The 14,495-nt window shown below is 38.3% G+C and overlaps 2 protein-coding genes across 2 annotated transcripts; both read right to left on the minus strand.

Annotated features, from left to right (window-relative positions):
- Positions 1-4,739: 4,739 nt before the first annotated feature.
- LOC113169931 lies at positions 4,740-7,033 on the minus strand. Its single transcript, XM_026371732.2, has 2 exons — positions 5,453-7,033; positions 4,740-5,380 (listed from the first exon to the last, which is right to left on the minus strand). Exon 1 carries the CDS (start codon positions 6,999-7,001, stop codon positions 5,706-5,708), a length of 1,296 nt encoding a protein of 431 aa, XP_026227517.1. The 5' UTR covers positions 7,002-7,033; the 3' UTR covers positions 4,740-5,380; positions 5,453-5,705.
- Positions 7,034-8,527: 1,494 nt separating this feature from the next.
- LOC113169924 (sialic acid-binding Ig-like lectin 14) lies at positions 8,528-14,199 on the minus strand. Its single transcript, XM_026371721.1, is given in 12 exon segments — positions 8,528-9,503; positions 9,588-9,657; positions 9,791-9,856; positions 10,182-10,262; positions 10,627-10,717; positions 10,826-11,083; positions 11,175-11,426; positions 11,853-11,889; positions 11,891-12,144; positions 12,919-13,278; positions 13,439-13,508; positions 14,151-14,199. Coding segments are annotated over 11 exon segments (1,554 nt in total). The 5' UTR covers positions 13,488-13,508; positions 14,151-14,199; the 3' UTR covers positions 8,528-9,467.
- Between the last annotated feature and the right edge of the window lie 296 nt (positions 14,200-14,495).

The following is a 14,495-nucleotide window of genomic DNA, read 5'->3' on the forward strand; positions in this document are numbered from 1 at the left end:
TGTTTGGACTGCCTGTGTTTCCCCCGGCCTGTTTTTCCCACACCGGTTTAAGACATTTATGTGCATTGCTTTGGACATTGGGTTTCATCACACTCTGTGACTGTTTTCTCATTGTGATCTGGTTACACTCCTGGACACTCTCCACTGGCTCTCCGTCGCCCCCATCCACCATCTCCATTGTCCTCCATTTTGTCCATGTGCTCTCCGTTGGTCGGCCATCTAGGTTTTGACGTCACTTTCGGTTTCCAACCAGACCACCATACTCACCCTACCTCATCTCTTTCCTTCTAGTGACTGTTTCATTCTATTCATTGATTTACTGTGTTCTGTCAACATAATTAAAGATTGACTACCCAGTTCTGTCCTGTCTGATCTCTGGCCATGGAGTCCTTCATGCAGCTAGTGATAGTCGGGCTGGTATGGGGAGCAGATGTTCTATCACTGAGATATATCTATAAATCTTTAATAAGGTCTTGTTTAGATTATGGGAGTGTTGTGTATGGATCAGTTGCTAAATACCACGGTGACTACAGAGAAAGTAACTATTGGTTAATTATTGGATACGTTTAAATGGATCTATGGGTGACCATCCCACGAAGAGAAGATTTTAGAGGATTGTTGGAAAACAAGGGGCATGAGTAAGGAGAGTTTTGGGCGGGTGGGAGATGAAGCAGCAACAGAGATGAAAGTCTTACAGAGGGTTTTTTGCCCAACTGTGATTTGGCCTATGATTCCACTATGGAGTTTGTAGAGTCCAGTAGTAGATTTGGAAGTAGTGAATTACAGATGGATCTAAGGTTCCAAGGTCTGACAGAACTTGTGCTGCAGTTACAGTGTCAAGTCATAGAACTGACATATTTAAAAGAACATTAGATGATTTGAGTGTCTATTCAGTGGAAATGTATACAGTATTAGCGTTAGAGTGGATAAGGTGAATTAATCCAGGTCAGGTTCTAATATGCAGTGACTCTGCTTCTGTTCTGTACAACATTAGGTCCAGTTCATCCAAGAACAGACAGGACCTACTGTTCAAACTGCTGTCATTACATTCAGAAGCTGTAGATTAGGGTATGGAAATTAGGTTTGTGTGGACTCCTGCTCATGCAGACATGGCTGGACATGAGATAACTTCAATCAAGAATATATAGACATCAATATTAAATTGTCAAAGTCAGAGAAGAAGAATATTGTATGGAATAGAAAGTGACAGCATTGCTGGGACCAGGAGAAGAAGGGCAGGAATCTGTATATAATACAGAGCAAAGTGGGACAGTGTGGAGTAAGAACAAACAGACAGAAGTGTTTTTTACCAGATTAAGAATAGGACACAGTAATTTAAACATTAGATTACATTTAATAGGTAAACATGAAAATGGGATGTGCAGAGACAGGAGCCAGAAACAGTTGAACATGTTGTGGTGAGATGTAGGAGGTACAGCCATAAAAGTGGAGACATGATAGAGGACTTCAGGAGGAGAGGCGTAAAGACAAATGATTTAAAGGATATTTTGAATAGTGTGTGTATGTATATATATAATTTTTTATTTATTTATTTATTTTTTTTTTCTTCATTAGACAGATGACGTGTATACAGTATAACTTCCTAATGATCTGGACTTATGAAGAGAATTTGATTAAGGCGACTCAATAAGAATTGATAACTACAGATGGCAGCAATGCAACATCTTTGGATGCAAACTGACTCAAAACCCCAGAGAAGGAGAAGAAGTTAAAAAATGATAATTATTTTCATTGCAAAAAAAAAAAAAGGTCATGCACAGTGCTAGAGCAGTCAGCCGTGTGAAGTGCAAGATAGCGAGTGTTGTTGTGGAAATTTTCTCTGCTCTGGTGAGTAAGGAAATGGAGACTTCTGCCGGCCGACAAGGTTTATTCTTTGCAAAGAAGGTCAATCAAACACACTAAATGGTTAGAACGAAGAAAGACCCCGGACAAAGGAAAATCAGGGCTTTTATACCTGGGGAACACCTCCCCAGGTAGGTTTCACAACCTTTTGTCATTTGTAAGTGTTGTCACTATCTTTCTGGGATGTGGGTTTGAAGGAGTTTCCCGTAGGATCTTACACCCAGGTGATAGTTCCTGAGAGACCCAGACGGCTTGATCAAAAGACAACATTTGTTTCATACTTTGGTGAGAAAACAGAAGGTTGTGTTTGAGGAAGTTAGATATCAGGAGATGCAAAGAGCTTAAATTTCCATTACAATTCCTCCCTTTTGATTATTCATTAATCATTAGATAAAAATAAAATAAAATAAAATAAAATAAAATAAAATAAAATAAAATAAAATAAAATAAAATAAAATAAAATAATAATATGAGTCGTTAACCATTAGACAATGACGGAATAAAAAATAAATAATAATAAAAAAAAAAAAAAAAAAAAATAGTAGTAGAAATAAGATAATACAAAGCAAAGATGCTTGGCCGTTAGTCAACAATAACAGAAAAGAGAAGAAAAAAAAAAAAAAATAAATAAATAAAAAGTAAAAATAGAAAAATAGTCACAACTGAGATGATAACAACAACAACAATAGAAAAAAAAACTTATAATAAATAAAATAATATGAGTTGAAAAAAAAAAAGAATTTCTATTACCATTAGACAATGATGGAAAAAACGGAACAGAAAAGAAGAGTAGTAGAAATAAAATACAAAGCAAAGATACTTGATCAGCAGTAACAGAAAAGAAAAAACAAAAAAAAACAAAACAAAAAACAAAACAAAACAAAAACAAAAAACAAAACAAAAAAAATTAAAATAATGTAAAATAAAAGAATTGAAAAAAAAAAATAATAATAATAATAATCACAACTGAATTATCTAACGCACTCATTTCTCTGGATTTTAAAATGTATCATCATGGCAGTTGTTTAAGAGAAAATGGAAAAAGAGAGATTGTTTACAGAATGTCATCATCAGAGTCCGAATCTGAGCTGGAGTAATGATATGGATCAAGAATGTGAAACAAAGCTGAATTTTGGTCGGCATCATTAGTGTTTGCATTGTTCCTCTTGTCAGAATGACAGTTTTGGCAGGTGTGTAGGTGTAGGTGTCTATCAGTGTTGTCAAACATGAGAAAGTCAGTGGTGCATGGTGTAGTTCTGTGGAGATGTTTTGGGTTCTCAGTCCTGCACTTCCGGTTGGTGTATGTTGAATGTACAGATTGGTTCCTTGTGTCCTCTCTTCTTGTGCTTTGCCATTGACGGTTCTCCTGTTGACGGTTCTCCCGTTGCCGGTTCTGACGTTGACGTTCTCCCGTTGACGGTTCTCCTGTTGACGGTTCTCCCGTTGCCGGTTCTGACGTTGACGTTCTCCCGTTGGCGGTTCTCCTGTTGGTGTTCCTCCCATTGTCGGTCCTCTCGTTGTCAGCTGAGTTCCTCTGTTGGCTCAGCTCACGTTGACAGCTGAGTTCTGCAGGCAGCGTGTATCCATGTAGATCTCTCTGCGATCTTCATAGCAGTGTGTGTTGTCAGGAGCACCTGGAATGGGCCTCGCCAGCATTTGGAGTGTCAGCCTTTTCTTCTGAGGTCCTTTGTCACCACCCAGTTCCCTGGTTGGAGGTCATGGAGTGATGTGGAAGCTGGTGGTGGAAGGGCTGACTTCATCTGTTGAGAGACTGTGTTGTGTGTAGCACAAAACCATGCATGATTGACAGAACTTCTGAGCCTGAACTGAGCCTGAACTGAGCCTGAACTGAGCCTGAACTAAAAAGCCTTTGGTGAACCAGTGTTGAGTTATGGCGTCCAATATTCCCCCCTTTTGACACATGGTTCAGCCCATGTGTCAGTTTTGTAAAGTGAGGAAAGAAATAGTTAGACAGGTCATGTTTGTTATCAGGTCCCCACCACACTGCCTCTGTCTGTGTGGCACCACAGCGATTCCACAACAGATTCTCTTGTTGTGTGGCAAAGGACTGTATTGCTGTAAGAGAGGTGGGTAAAGAGATTGGGGTTGAAATAAATACAGGATTGAAGATGAAAGGTTGGAGAGCAGTTCTTTGCAGTGGCATCAGCTTTTGCATTTCCTAGAGAGAAAGAGTCTGAGTTGTTAGTGTGAGCCAGGCATTTACAAACAGCAATCGATTTTGGGCGTAGCACGGCATCTAACAGAGCCGCAACCTTGTCATGGTGGTTAGTGGGTGTTCCATCAGATTTCAGTAACTGTCTGTGTTTACATAAAGTGCCGAAATCATATACGACACCAAATGCATATGTAGATTCAGTGTAGATGGTTGATCTTTGTTGCTAGCTAGTCTGTCAATGCTATCAGTTCTGCAGCTTGTGCAGAATAGTAAATCTGAGACAAGAGTCTCATGGTTAGTGACAACAGCAAATCCAACTCTGTTGTGATCTGTTTGTGGTCACGCGAGGTAGAGTCATCTGCAAAAAGAAAGTCAGGGTTAGTTAGGGGTGTGTTTTGCAGATCTGGCCTTGGGGAGGAAACCTGTTGGAAGACAGCAACACAATTATGTTCTTGTTCATTATCTAGAATGGGGAAAAGGTTGGTAGGATTTTGGAAGATTCTGAATTGCATCTGCTCTTTTTGGTGAAAGAGTTTTCCCTGCAGAAGTGATGACATGACCTAGGAAAACAACTTTTCCCTGGACAAATTGAACTTTTAGACAAGCTGGCTTTGTGACCCTTTTTAGCCAGATGCTTCAGGAGTTTGACTGTTTGCTTCACACTGCTCCTTCGTTGGACTGCATATTATGAGGTCATCAATATATATTTTACTGACAGCCCACAGTGTCTTGGGGACTTCCTATAGGGTTGTAATAGTTAGGTTAGTTTGTAGTTAGTTAGGTAAGTTGTTATTCATGCAAAAGGAAAAAGATTAAGAAGAAAAAAAATAAAATGTTAGAAGCGCTTTTTTGGTACCAGCTGGATTGTTGTTGTTGAGTGTGCGCAAAATATGTCAAACTTTTAATATATCACTGCAATTTTGGTGAAAATAAAATCGATTAATCCGCTGTTCTGATGTGTGAATACATGTTCGTCAGAGCTTTCCCTCAACCAACTTTCTCATATGGCTCATCAGGTCCTGGTGGCACATGAGAGGTGCAACGCACATCCTCTGGTGCCATGAAGTCTGTTGCAGCCGTTGAAGCTAGTGTCCTTGTTTCTGTAAAGAACTCAGAAGAGATCGTTGTTGTTTGCAACTTCCATTGATATGTATGTGTCAGGTCTGGGGTATGGTGAACAAAGGAGTGTGAACAATTTGGTTCCAGATCAGATAGCCTGTGGACTTTGACACTGTCTGGGGTTGAGATCAAACAGAGGCCTAATTTGCACATCAGGTCTTTGTCCTTCTTACTTCAGAGAGTAAGAAGGCATGTTTAAAATTTGTAAAGATTTATCCACACCTTTGAGTGGAAGGGGGATGTTCTCTCTAACTGTTTGCCCTGATGTTAAAATTTGTAAAGATTTATCCACACCTTTGAGTGGAAGGGGGATGTTCTCTCTAACTGTTTGCCCTGATGAATCAACAGAGTACATATATTTTACACTTAATGTGGGCAGATGTATACTGAATATATGTTAGAGTAATAACAGTTGTTTGAGATCTCAGTGGATTGTGTATTCTTGTGTTCAGTATATGTGTGTGGGTGCAGTACCTTCCTTTTGTCTCATGAGTTGGTTTGGCTTGTCAGCAGGAATCCATTCCTCTCCGACAACCCTCATCCTCTGTCAATCCGACTTGTCTTCCGGTGCTGCTGTGGTATACCTGTGACAATCACGTTTCCAATGTCCATGTTGGCCACAGAGGTGACAAATATCATTTGAGGGTTTTATTCTCCAGTTCTTGTGGTGACTGCGATTATTCCTTCTACGATCATAGCTTGATTGTCTCTGTTCTCTGACTGTGTTATACATGGTTATTGCTGCCAAATGAAGCTCCTTCTGGTTTGTCTCTTCTTTTATCTTTTTCCTTGTGAGTGTTTGGTTATAGGCATGTATGGCATGTCTACGAAGCTCAGACAGGCGTGCGTCATTCCATCCAATGCAGGAACTCTTAACAGCTGAGGAAATGTCTGGTTGTAGTCCATTTAAAAAGTAATTGCAGAGATGAATTTCCCACACATCTGGAGTGTTGCCTACCTCTTCAGGCAGTTGAAGGCCGCTGTTGGTGTTGAATACTTCTGTCAGGCGAGTGAGAAATTCATCAGGATTTTCGTCATCCTTTTGTTTGCAGGCCGTGATTTTTTCCATGTTAACTTTTACAGGAAAGGCATGAGTGAATGCATCACAAAGATGACGGACAGCATCTCTGTATTGGGCATTAGATTCATCCTCCCAGGTGATGTGTTTGCATCGGACGTCAATATATGGGAATTTGCGAGATATTTTTTGCCAGTCAGTGGGTTTCATCTTGGTGATCAAGAGTCTCTTTAGTTCATTCATTGTGGGTTTAAATTCTTGACAAAATGTGAGGAGTTGTTCAGTAAATATTTTTCCTGATGTTGTGGGGTTGGGTAGATGTTGTGAGGCTGCTGTGATGTCAGCAGAAGTCCATGGACGAAAAACTAAAGTTGCGCCTTCTGGTCCAGATACTTCAACCATGGGCATGTTGAAGGCTGCATTTTGGTTGGGATGGCGCAGTCTATGTGCAATTGGAGAAGATGTGGTCGTCGAGTTTTGTGGTGGACCAGGTATTTCAGGATGAGCTGCTTCAGAATCTGTACTTTGTTGTGGTGTAGTGGAATCTCTTTCTTGTCTTCTGAGTGTTGTGGGGTTGTATGGTGGTGGAGCTGAAGAAGGAAGGGTTGGGTTGCCGTCGAGGTCTGGATCCAGCTTCAAAGCCGACAACTCTGGAAACAAAGAAGAGGAGATCTGCGAGTTTGGTGTTCTTTGTGTATTTAAATTCTGCTTTACTTGAGTTTCAGTTTTTTCTTGTGAAAAGGGTAGTTGTTTCTGCATTGTTTTCCTATTCCGGGTCTCTGCTTCCCCTTTCCACATCTGAAAACATTCTTTTTGCATTTCCATTATTTCTAATTTTTTAACAGCAATATTCTTTTTTCTTCTCATATGTTGCTCTTTTCCTTTTAGTTTTTCTTCTAATTGTGCTATGTTTTTGAGACTGAGGGATCCCCCTATTGGAAATCCAAACTCAGCTGTCCAGACATTTAAAAATTTTAAGCTTTTATCCCCATATTTCTTTCTCATAACATCCACAGTCGGTCCCTCCGGAGACTCACGCTCCCCGGAAAACGTACTCCCCATCTCAAATGTGGAGGCCACGCGCGACAGCTACGATACAGACGTCTCTATAAAGACCACTCTGTTAGGCACAAGTGATAAAAGCCGGTATTTCGTTTAAGGAACAAATGCTAAGACCCTTATTTTCGTTATTTTGTTTGCTTGCCTTGTTTGCTTTAGATAAAAGCATCTGCTAAATGAGTAAATGTAAGAAAAAAAAACAGCTATTTAAATCTTCTATATTGTTTTATGGTACAACTAAACAGATAGAACTCGCTTTGGATAAAAGCGTCTACTAAATCAATAAATGTAAATGTGAAAAAAAAACAGCTATTAAACCTTCTATATTGTTTTATGGTACAAGTAATCTCTTGAAACAGATAAAAGTCACTTTGGGTAAAAGCGTATCGCAGATATTATAGCGATACAAAGTTGTGGCATGTGATGAAATGCCCGTCTCCAAATTGACTAAATGTAAATGTAAATGTAGAACCTTATATTTCGTTTAAGGAACAAATAATAAGACCTGTTATTTCGTTTAATGGTACAAATAATAAAACCGACTCAATTATGGATAATAAGAGAAAGGAAATATTACATCAATTTAACCCCAAATTAAAAAAATTAAAAGTCAATATTTCAGTGCTCACCAGATGAATTTCGCTAAATTGCGTTCTTGGAATCCCAGCGGCAACGATCTGGGGCGACTGCGGTCAGTCCTCCCTTCTCAGAAGGGTTTGAGGTTTGGAGGCTGGAAAACTTTTTCTTCCAGGATGGCCTGTCGCTGTCCGCGTTCCGTCCCAGACGGCTGCTCGTGGGATCCCACTCCTGACACCAAACTGTTGTGGAAATTTTCTCTGCTCTGGTGAGTAAGGAAATGGAGACTTCTGCCGGCCGACAAGGTTTATTCTTTGCAAAGAAGGTCAATCAAACACACTAAATGGTTAGAACGAAGAAAGACCCCGGACAAAGGAAAATCAGGGCTTTTATACCTGGGGAACACCTCCCCAGGTAGGTTTCACAACCTTTTGTCATTTGTAAGTGTTGTCACTATCTTTCTGGGATGTGGGTTTGAAGGAGTTTCCCGTAGGATCTTACACCCAGGTGATAGTTCCTGAGAGACCCAGACGGCTTGATCAAAAGACAACATTTGTTTCATACTTTGGTGAGAAAACAGAAGGTTGTGTTTGAGGAAGTTAGATATCAGGAGATGCAAAGAGCTTAAATTTCCATTACAGTGTGTAAGAACCATACAGAACATTTGAGTCAGCTTTATTTCAGCTTTGACAAATTCACACATTCATTTCACAGTTAACGAAGAAAATTGTGTCGTCTCATCTTTCAGTGAATATTAAAATGATTCTTCGTATTTTTACTAATATTGTTTCTTGCCTTTAGGTTCTTCTGCTGATCAGGGCATAGAAAAGAGAAGAGACAATAAGAATGCACTTTTATATAGTTTATATAAAACATATGCAGAGACCTCAAAAATAAGTATGTGTAAATACAAATGTAATGTCTTCAGCAAAACTAGATTTTTCAAAACATGCACATTAAAGTTTTTAACGTAGGTTGTTGCACTTTCATTTTGCACAAGTGATTAATAACATTTTCAGTAGCTGCTTTTCAATATAGGAGGATTCTTGGAAGACATGGCTACCGGTAATTTTTACCCCATAATCAGACCCAGAGCAAATGTCAGTGGCACCAGTTGGGCAAAGTCGGCTTCAGCAGAATGAACATTTTGTGTCTGATATTTTGCTTTTGTACATGTGTATGTGGACTTAAGTGATCTTAAACAGTGTTGAAGCACCACCACCTGACCAACATGTATGAGTAAGTACTGAGAAAGGCCAGTTTTTGAATTAAGGTGGATGTTAGTACATTTAATTGATATTTGTTATATTATGGAAAAGCCATTTTAACGTGTTTCTCCTCAAACTGAGATTAAAACGTTTACATTTGGTGGTTTATAAAGTCAGATAAAGGGAATTCAGACTAAATATCATCTTAGCAGTGTTGAGTTTTATTGCTGAAGCAAAATACATGATACATAGTAAATCTCCTACCAAATGCTCTCTTTCTCTCTGTGGTTTCATTTCTTACACACGTTTTACTCTTTTCTGACATTGTATTTGCAAATACAGTCTTTAACACAGTAGTCTTATCCTTATTTTTATAACTTTTTTGCTCCACATCGTTCAGACAACAGGCACAGAGATGGCAGCCGCTCTTCCAGTGAGTTCAGTGATCTTACACATTGGTATATATCTCTTCATCCGAATCAGTCTGTGTGGGAAACATAATTAACTCACTAATTTCTCAAGTCCATGGAAATAATGAATAAATAAATGAAGCTGAAGCGGCACATACCTCTATGTTGCCATATATATGATCATCAGGGTCCTCAGGGTAATGTATATCTTCATCATCCATCTGTTTTCTGACAGAGCACAGAAAGCAAACATGTTTTCTTCTCTGTGTCATTTTAAATTACATGAAAACTTTTGTTTATTGCAAAAGAACAAATGCATGAATAAATAAACAGTATGTGAATGTGTTTTGTTGTGTCGTACTGGAACTCCACAGTCTCTGTTGTCTTGGTGACACTGTCATGAGATGTTGGCAAATCTCCAGGTCCCCTACCAGCAGAATAATGTGTTTTAATTTAGGACTCTGAAAAACACTATGAACACCTTACACATAAACTCAAACTACAAAACTAAACACAGACTATGGTCCTCTATAAAACATTAGAAGTTAACTTTCAGTGCTCAAGATGAAGTATTCTTCATAACGTGGATATATTCAATAACCTATAAACACAAGGACCAAAAATGGGTAATAAAACAAACATATTTACAAAAATCCACATAAACATGCATAAGACCAAACAACATTAGCTTTATTTTGTCATTTTGATAAATGGTTTATTATTTATATCATTAAAAGTTGAATAACTAAAACCTTTTTGTTGAGGTATACTGGTGATCCACAGCTTTCTCTGTCTCTGTGACATATGCTGCAGTATCTTCTCTTCTCCCCCTACTGGCAGAATAACGGTTATGAATTTAAGACCAAGATATAGTATTGACATTTTAAACAAACCCTGAAACCAGTAATGCAAACTGCAGATCTGAACACACAAAATGCGCAGGCTGATGTTCTGTTACCGCAGTGAACAAAACAAAGCAATTCATTCATTTTTAATATTTAATATTCCTATGCATAATTTGCTTTCTAGTGCATTTTTGTTGTTACTTTGTTGTTTTTTAAATTAAACCAACTTTCAAAATCTATTCAACTTGTCAGATTTGAAAATTTGCTGTAGCACTTAGGTTGAAAAAAAAAACAAAAATATGCTTTTTTTACTTCTTATTAATGACAACAAATACTTTCTATATCAACTTACCATTTTCGGACAACTCCAAATACTATTAGAAGTATCACCAAACCTGTGCCTGCTCCAATAGCTATGAAAATATAGAGATTCTGCATCTTTCCTAGACAAACAGAAACCAAGTAAAGTCATTGTTATAATGCAAACTATTTTTATTTATGACAGATGGGTCAGGCCTTCTAGAAATACTAAACACATTTTTACATCTTACCATTGACAGCTAAAGGGAATGTGTGGCTGACATTGCCCAACGTGTTGTTTGCCAGACACTGGACAAACTCAGAAGATCCAGATTTAGTGTGCAGAGTCTCAGTGGTATTAAAGCCATGTGTCTCTGTCTTGGTGCTTGATAAGACTCTGTCAGAAAGCACAAAATGGACCATGCTGGGAGGACTGGACTCCACAATGCACACACACTTTACCACATCGTCCTCTGAGGAGCAGGAGATTTTCTTAATCTCAGGGGCAACTGTCAGAACAACAAATGTAGGAGTTGATTAAATGTTCATCATGTTTAAATTTAAACAAGTTTCTCTTTGTGTTTTTGATTGTTTACCTACATGACACATTGAGCTGCACAGGGCTTGATTTGCTTTCTCCTACTGTATTGTTGGCAGTACAGTACAGGGCACCTGTGTGTCTGGAGACATTTATCAGCTTGTAAGATTGTCCCTGATGCAGCCGGGCACCTGCTTTATTCTTCCACAGGTAGCTGTTGGCAGGAGGGTTAGCCTCACTGGAGCACGTCAGCTGCACAGTTTCTCCTTCTTTTACATGTGACTTGTAGTCAACCGTCACATTCACAGGGGCGTCTGCACAGAAACATACAATTAACTCTTTATGATGCTGTGATGTTCTTTATATAGTGTCAAAAGCTGAGCTGGGAACAATAAGATTAAAAAAAGAAACTACAGCCATGTTAGAAAAAAAGCTAAATTCAATATGTAATATAAATGAATAGATTTATTAAGTGTCTATTGTTTTATTGTTCTCTTCCTGTTGAACACAACCACCCCTGTCAACCCACTGCTGGTGCTGAGGCTGGTGGAGATACTGGTTAGAGAGAAACACTTATACAACTAACAAGCCAGACAGGCCCAATTGTTTTATGATGTGATTTGCCTCAGCGAGCTCCCACGGGACCTTGTCTCAGACCGAGCGCATGAATTCACCTCTTTATTTTGAGTAGCAGTCTTCTATACAATGTTGCACGTATATGTATTGCAGTATACACTTACATTTAACTTTGAGAACATTGGATGCTTGTTCCCGCATCTAAACCTCCTTTGTATCTTACAGTGCATGATAAAGGCTTGTTGTGGTCATCTCTGGTGGGGTGAAAGGTCAGAACAGACGTTGCCTTCCACTGACCATCGGTAAGCTGCTGTGATTGGAAACGCTTCTCGCCAGAGTGAGTCCAGGTGAATTCAGGAGGAGATGAGGGACATGAGTGAGACACAGAGCAGGAAGCAGACACAGTTTGACCCTCGACTACTTCTTCTTTCACAGAGACAGTGGGATGTGGGGCACCTGTAACAACAAGGTCACACAAGAGACTTTTGTTGGAAAGGATCCGTTATGTGGCGTTGCTCACTCTGACTAAATATAGAATATAACTACTTTTCTTTAACGTCTTTAAAGTATGCAATTCTCACACGGCACAGTAAATTATTTAGCCTTCTGTATGTATTGTAGGCTTTAGGTTGTCCCTACTTAAAAATGTAAACAGCGAGTGTTATTTCAATTATTTAACATGTTCATAAAATTTGTTCTTTGTTTTTTGTCTTCAATTTCATACATCTGTCAATTTAATTTCAATCTGTTCGGTCACCAAATAAATTATAAACTATTTCTTAAATTTAATTTCACTGATTCTAGTGGAGACATTCAGGATACAGTGATGCTGGTGTAGCTGCTGTCACAGGAACTTGTGGTTCGTGGTCTTTTCAAAAGACACTTCAATGTGAGCATGAGAAACTGTGAGTTCAACCTCTGAAGGTGTGATTATTGGGCCACTTGCTCTACATCATCATAGTTCTTCTCTAATTCTTATGGCATCCATTTATATTTACATTTACAATTACTTATTTGGCAGATGCTTTTATCCAAAGCGACTTGCAAGTGAGGTAAAAGCAAGTTTTTAAAAATTAAGAGTGAGGCAGATGACGTGCAGAAGTGGGTAGATCATCATCATCTTTTAAGCACTGAGCTGAAAAGTTTCAACTGGGATCTTTTGAGGTGAGATGAAGGGACCACAAGAACAATTATTACATTTTATTATTAAAAGAGATGAATATTACTTACTAATAACTGTAATGGACACTTCATTTTTTCTGTAAGAATACTGGTTATAGCCTCCAAGTTCAATTCTGAAATAAAAAGGTCCTCGGTCACTTTTAAGGGGATCGATCTTCAGGGAACAGTTCTTCTGTGTTATGTCTCCCACCAGCTCTGTCCGTCCTTTATACTCCTGCGTAATTCGATTTTTGTCTTTGTGATAGATGACATCATCTGTCTTCGTATACCAAATCCCTGTGTATCCAGTGATCTGTTTCCCTGGTTCTGGGTAGTTATATGAGCAGGGGATAACCACAAAGCATCCATCGATGCCTTGAACTGACGATGGCACCGTGGCGGTCCAAGTGGAGGCTTCAGTTTGAACAACTGTGATAAAATTCAAATGAAAAAGACGACATTAGAACAGAGAACACAAGAAAAGTCAACAAATATACAAATTCACCTAAATCTGAGTTACAATAAATATAAAATCTGACTGATCATAAACAGCAAAAGATTATTTGTAGGTTTAGAGACTTTACAATACCTTTAAACCAAAGGAACACAAAGAACAGAGGCCATTTGAAAACACCCATCTCGTCTTCTCAGGTTCAGATCTGAAAACACAGTGACATATATTTCCTGGTTCTTGTAGTTCCCCTTTGACTCTGGCTTCTATTCCCTTTTCACTACAAACATCTACAATGTTACACAGAAAATCAGATTTTTTATGTCATATGAGGAAAACAGAAAGGAAATCTATGTTAGTCACCATTAATCATTAATAGAGAATATAAAATATTATAATATGGAATTATTCTCTGTGAACGGTTTAGATTTCCAGGGTTTAGTGTCAATATAATCATAAAAAAGCACTGAAAGTTTATCTCATCAGCTCTTATAATTAATTTATTTGCTCATAAAATGTTTCATGTTTTGCATGTGTGATCATCTTTTGTTACAATTTTTGATGTGCTGTTACTTCCTATTTTGAAAATTAAAAAGCATTTATGTATTTATCTATGTACTATGTCTTTTAAAAATCATGACTTCTCCTGTTTTAAGACATGCTAATTACTTCACACAACATGCATTCACTGAACCCGTCCACAGTCTCCACCAACCCCACTATTTTGTTGGTATAAATGATTGACACAACAAGGCAGTAAATGGCCTAATTAATCTAATTAAAACATAATCAAAGAAAATAAAACATGTATATAAAATATTTGTCAGTATAAAAATGACATGTACTCTACCTGACACGGTGGTTATCAGAGATGCCGAGAAGTGAAGGCAAGATTTCCTCCTCTTACATTATGCTTAGAGCTAATGTCACAGGAAGTGTGTGTGTATATGTGTGTGTGTGTGTGTGTGTGTGTGAATTTTGAGTTTTGCTTCCATTGCAAATGTCTGATCATGTGTTTACCCTGATATCAAGCTAAATATGTGTTTTATATCTGTTTAACTAGGTAAAATAAAAAAAACAACAATGATGAAACAGAAACAAATGAACAAAACCTTTTTTTCACCTTTAGTTGCATTTCATAAAAACAGGACCGGCCTCACTTCAAATTTACACTAACTTCCCTCTTCCTGTTTAT

This window comes from Anabas testudineus, chromosome 16 (assembly GCF_900324465.2).
Source record: "Anabas testudineus chromosome 16, fAnaTes1.2, whole genome shotgun sequence".
Classification (NCBI taxonomy): domain Eukaryota; kingdom Metazoa; phylum Chordata; class Actinopteri; order Anabantiformes; family Anabantidae; genus Anabas; species Anabas testudineus.

What these genes read in the sequence shown, in the direction of transcription:
- LOC113169931 (XM_026371732.2), bottom strand. Translation starts at nt 7,001, where the DNA reads ATGGAAATGCAAAAAGAATGTTTTCAGATGTGGAAAGGGGAAGCAGAG.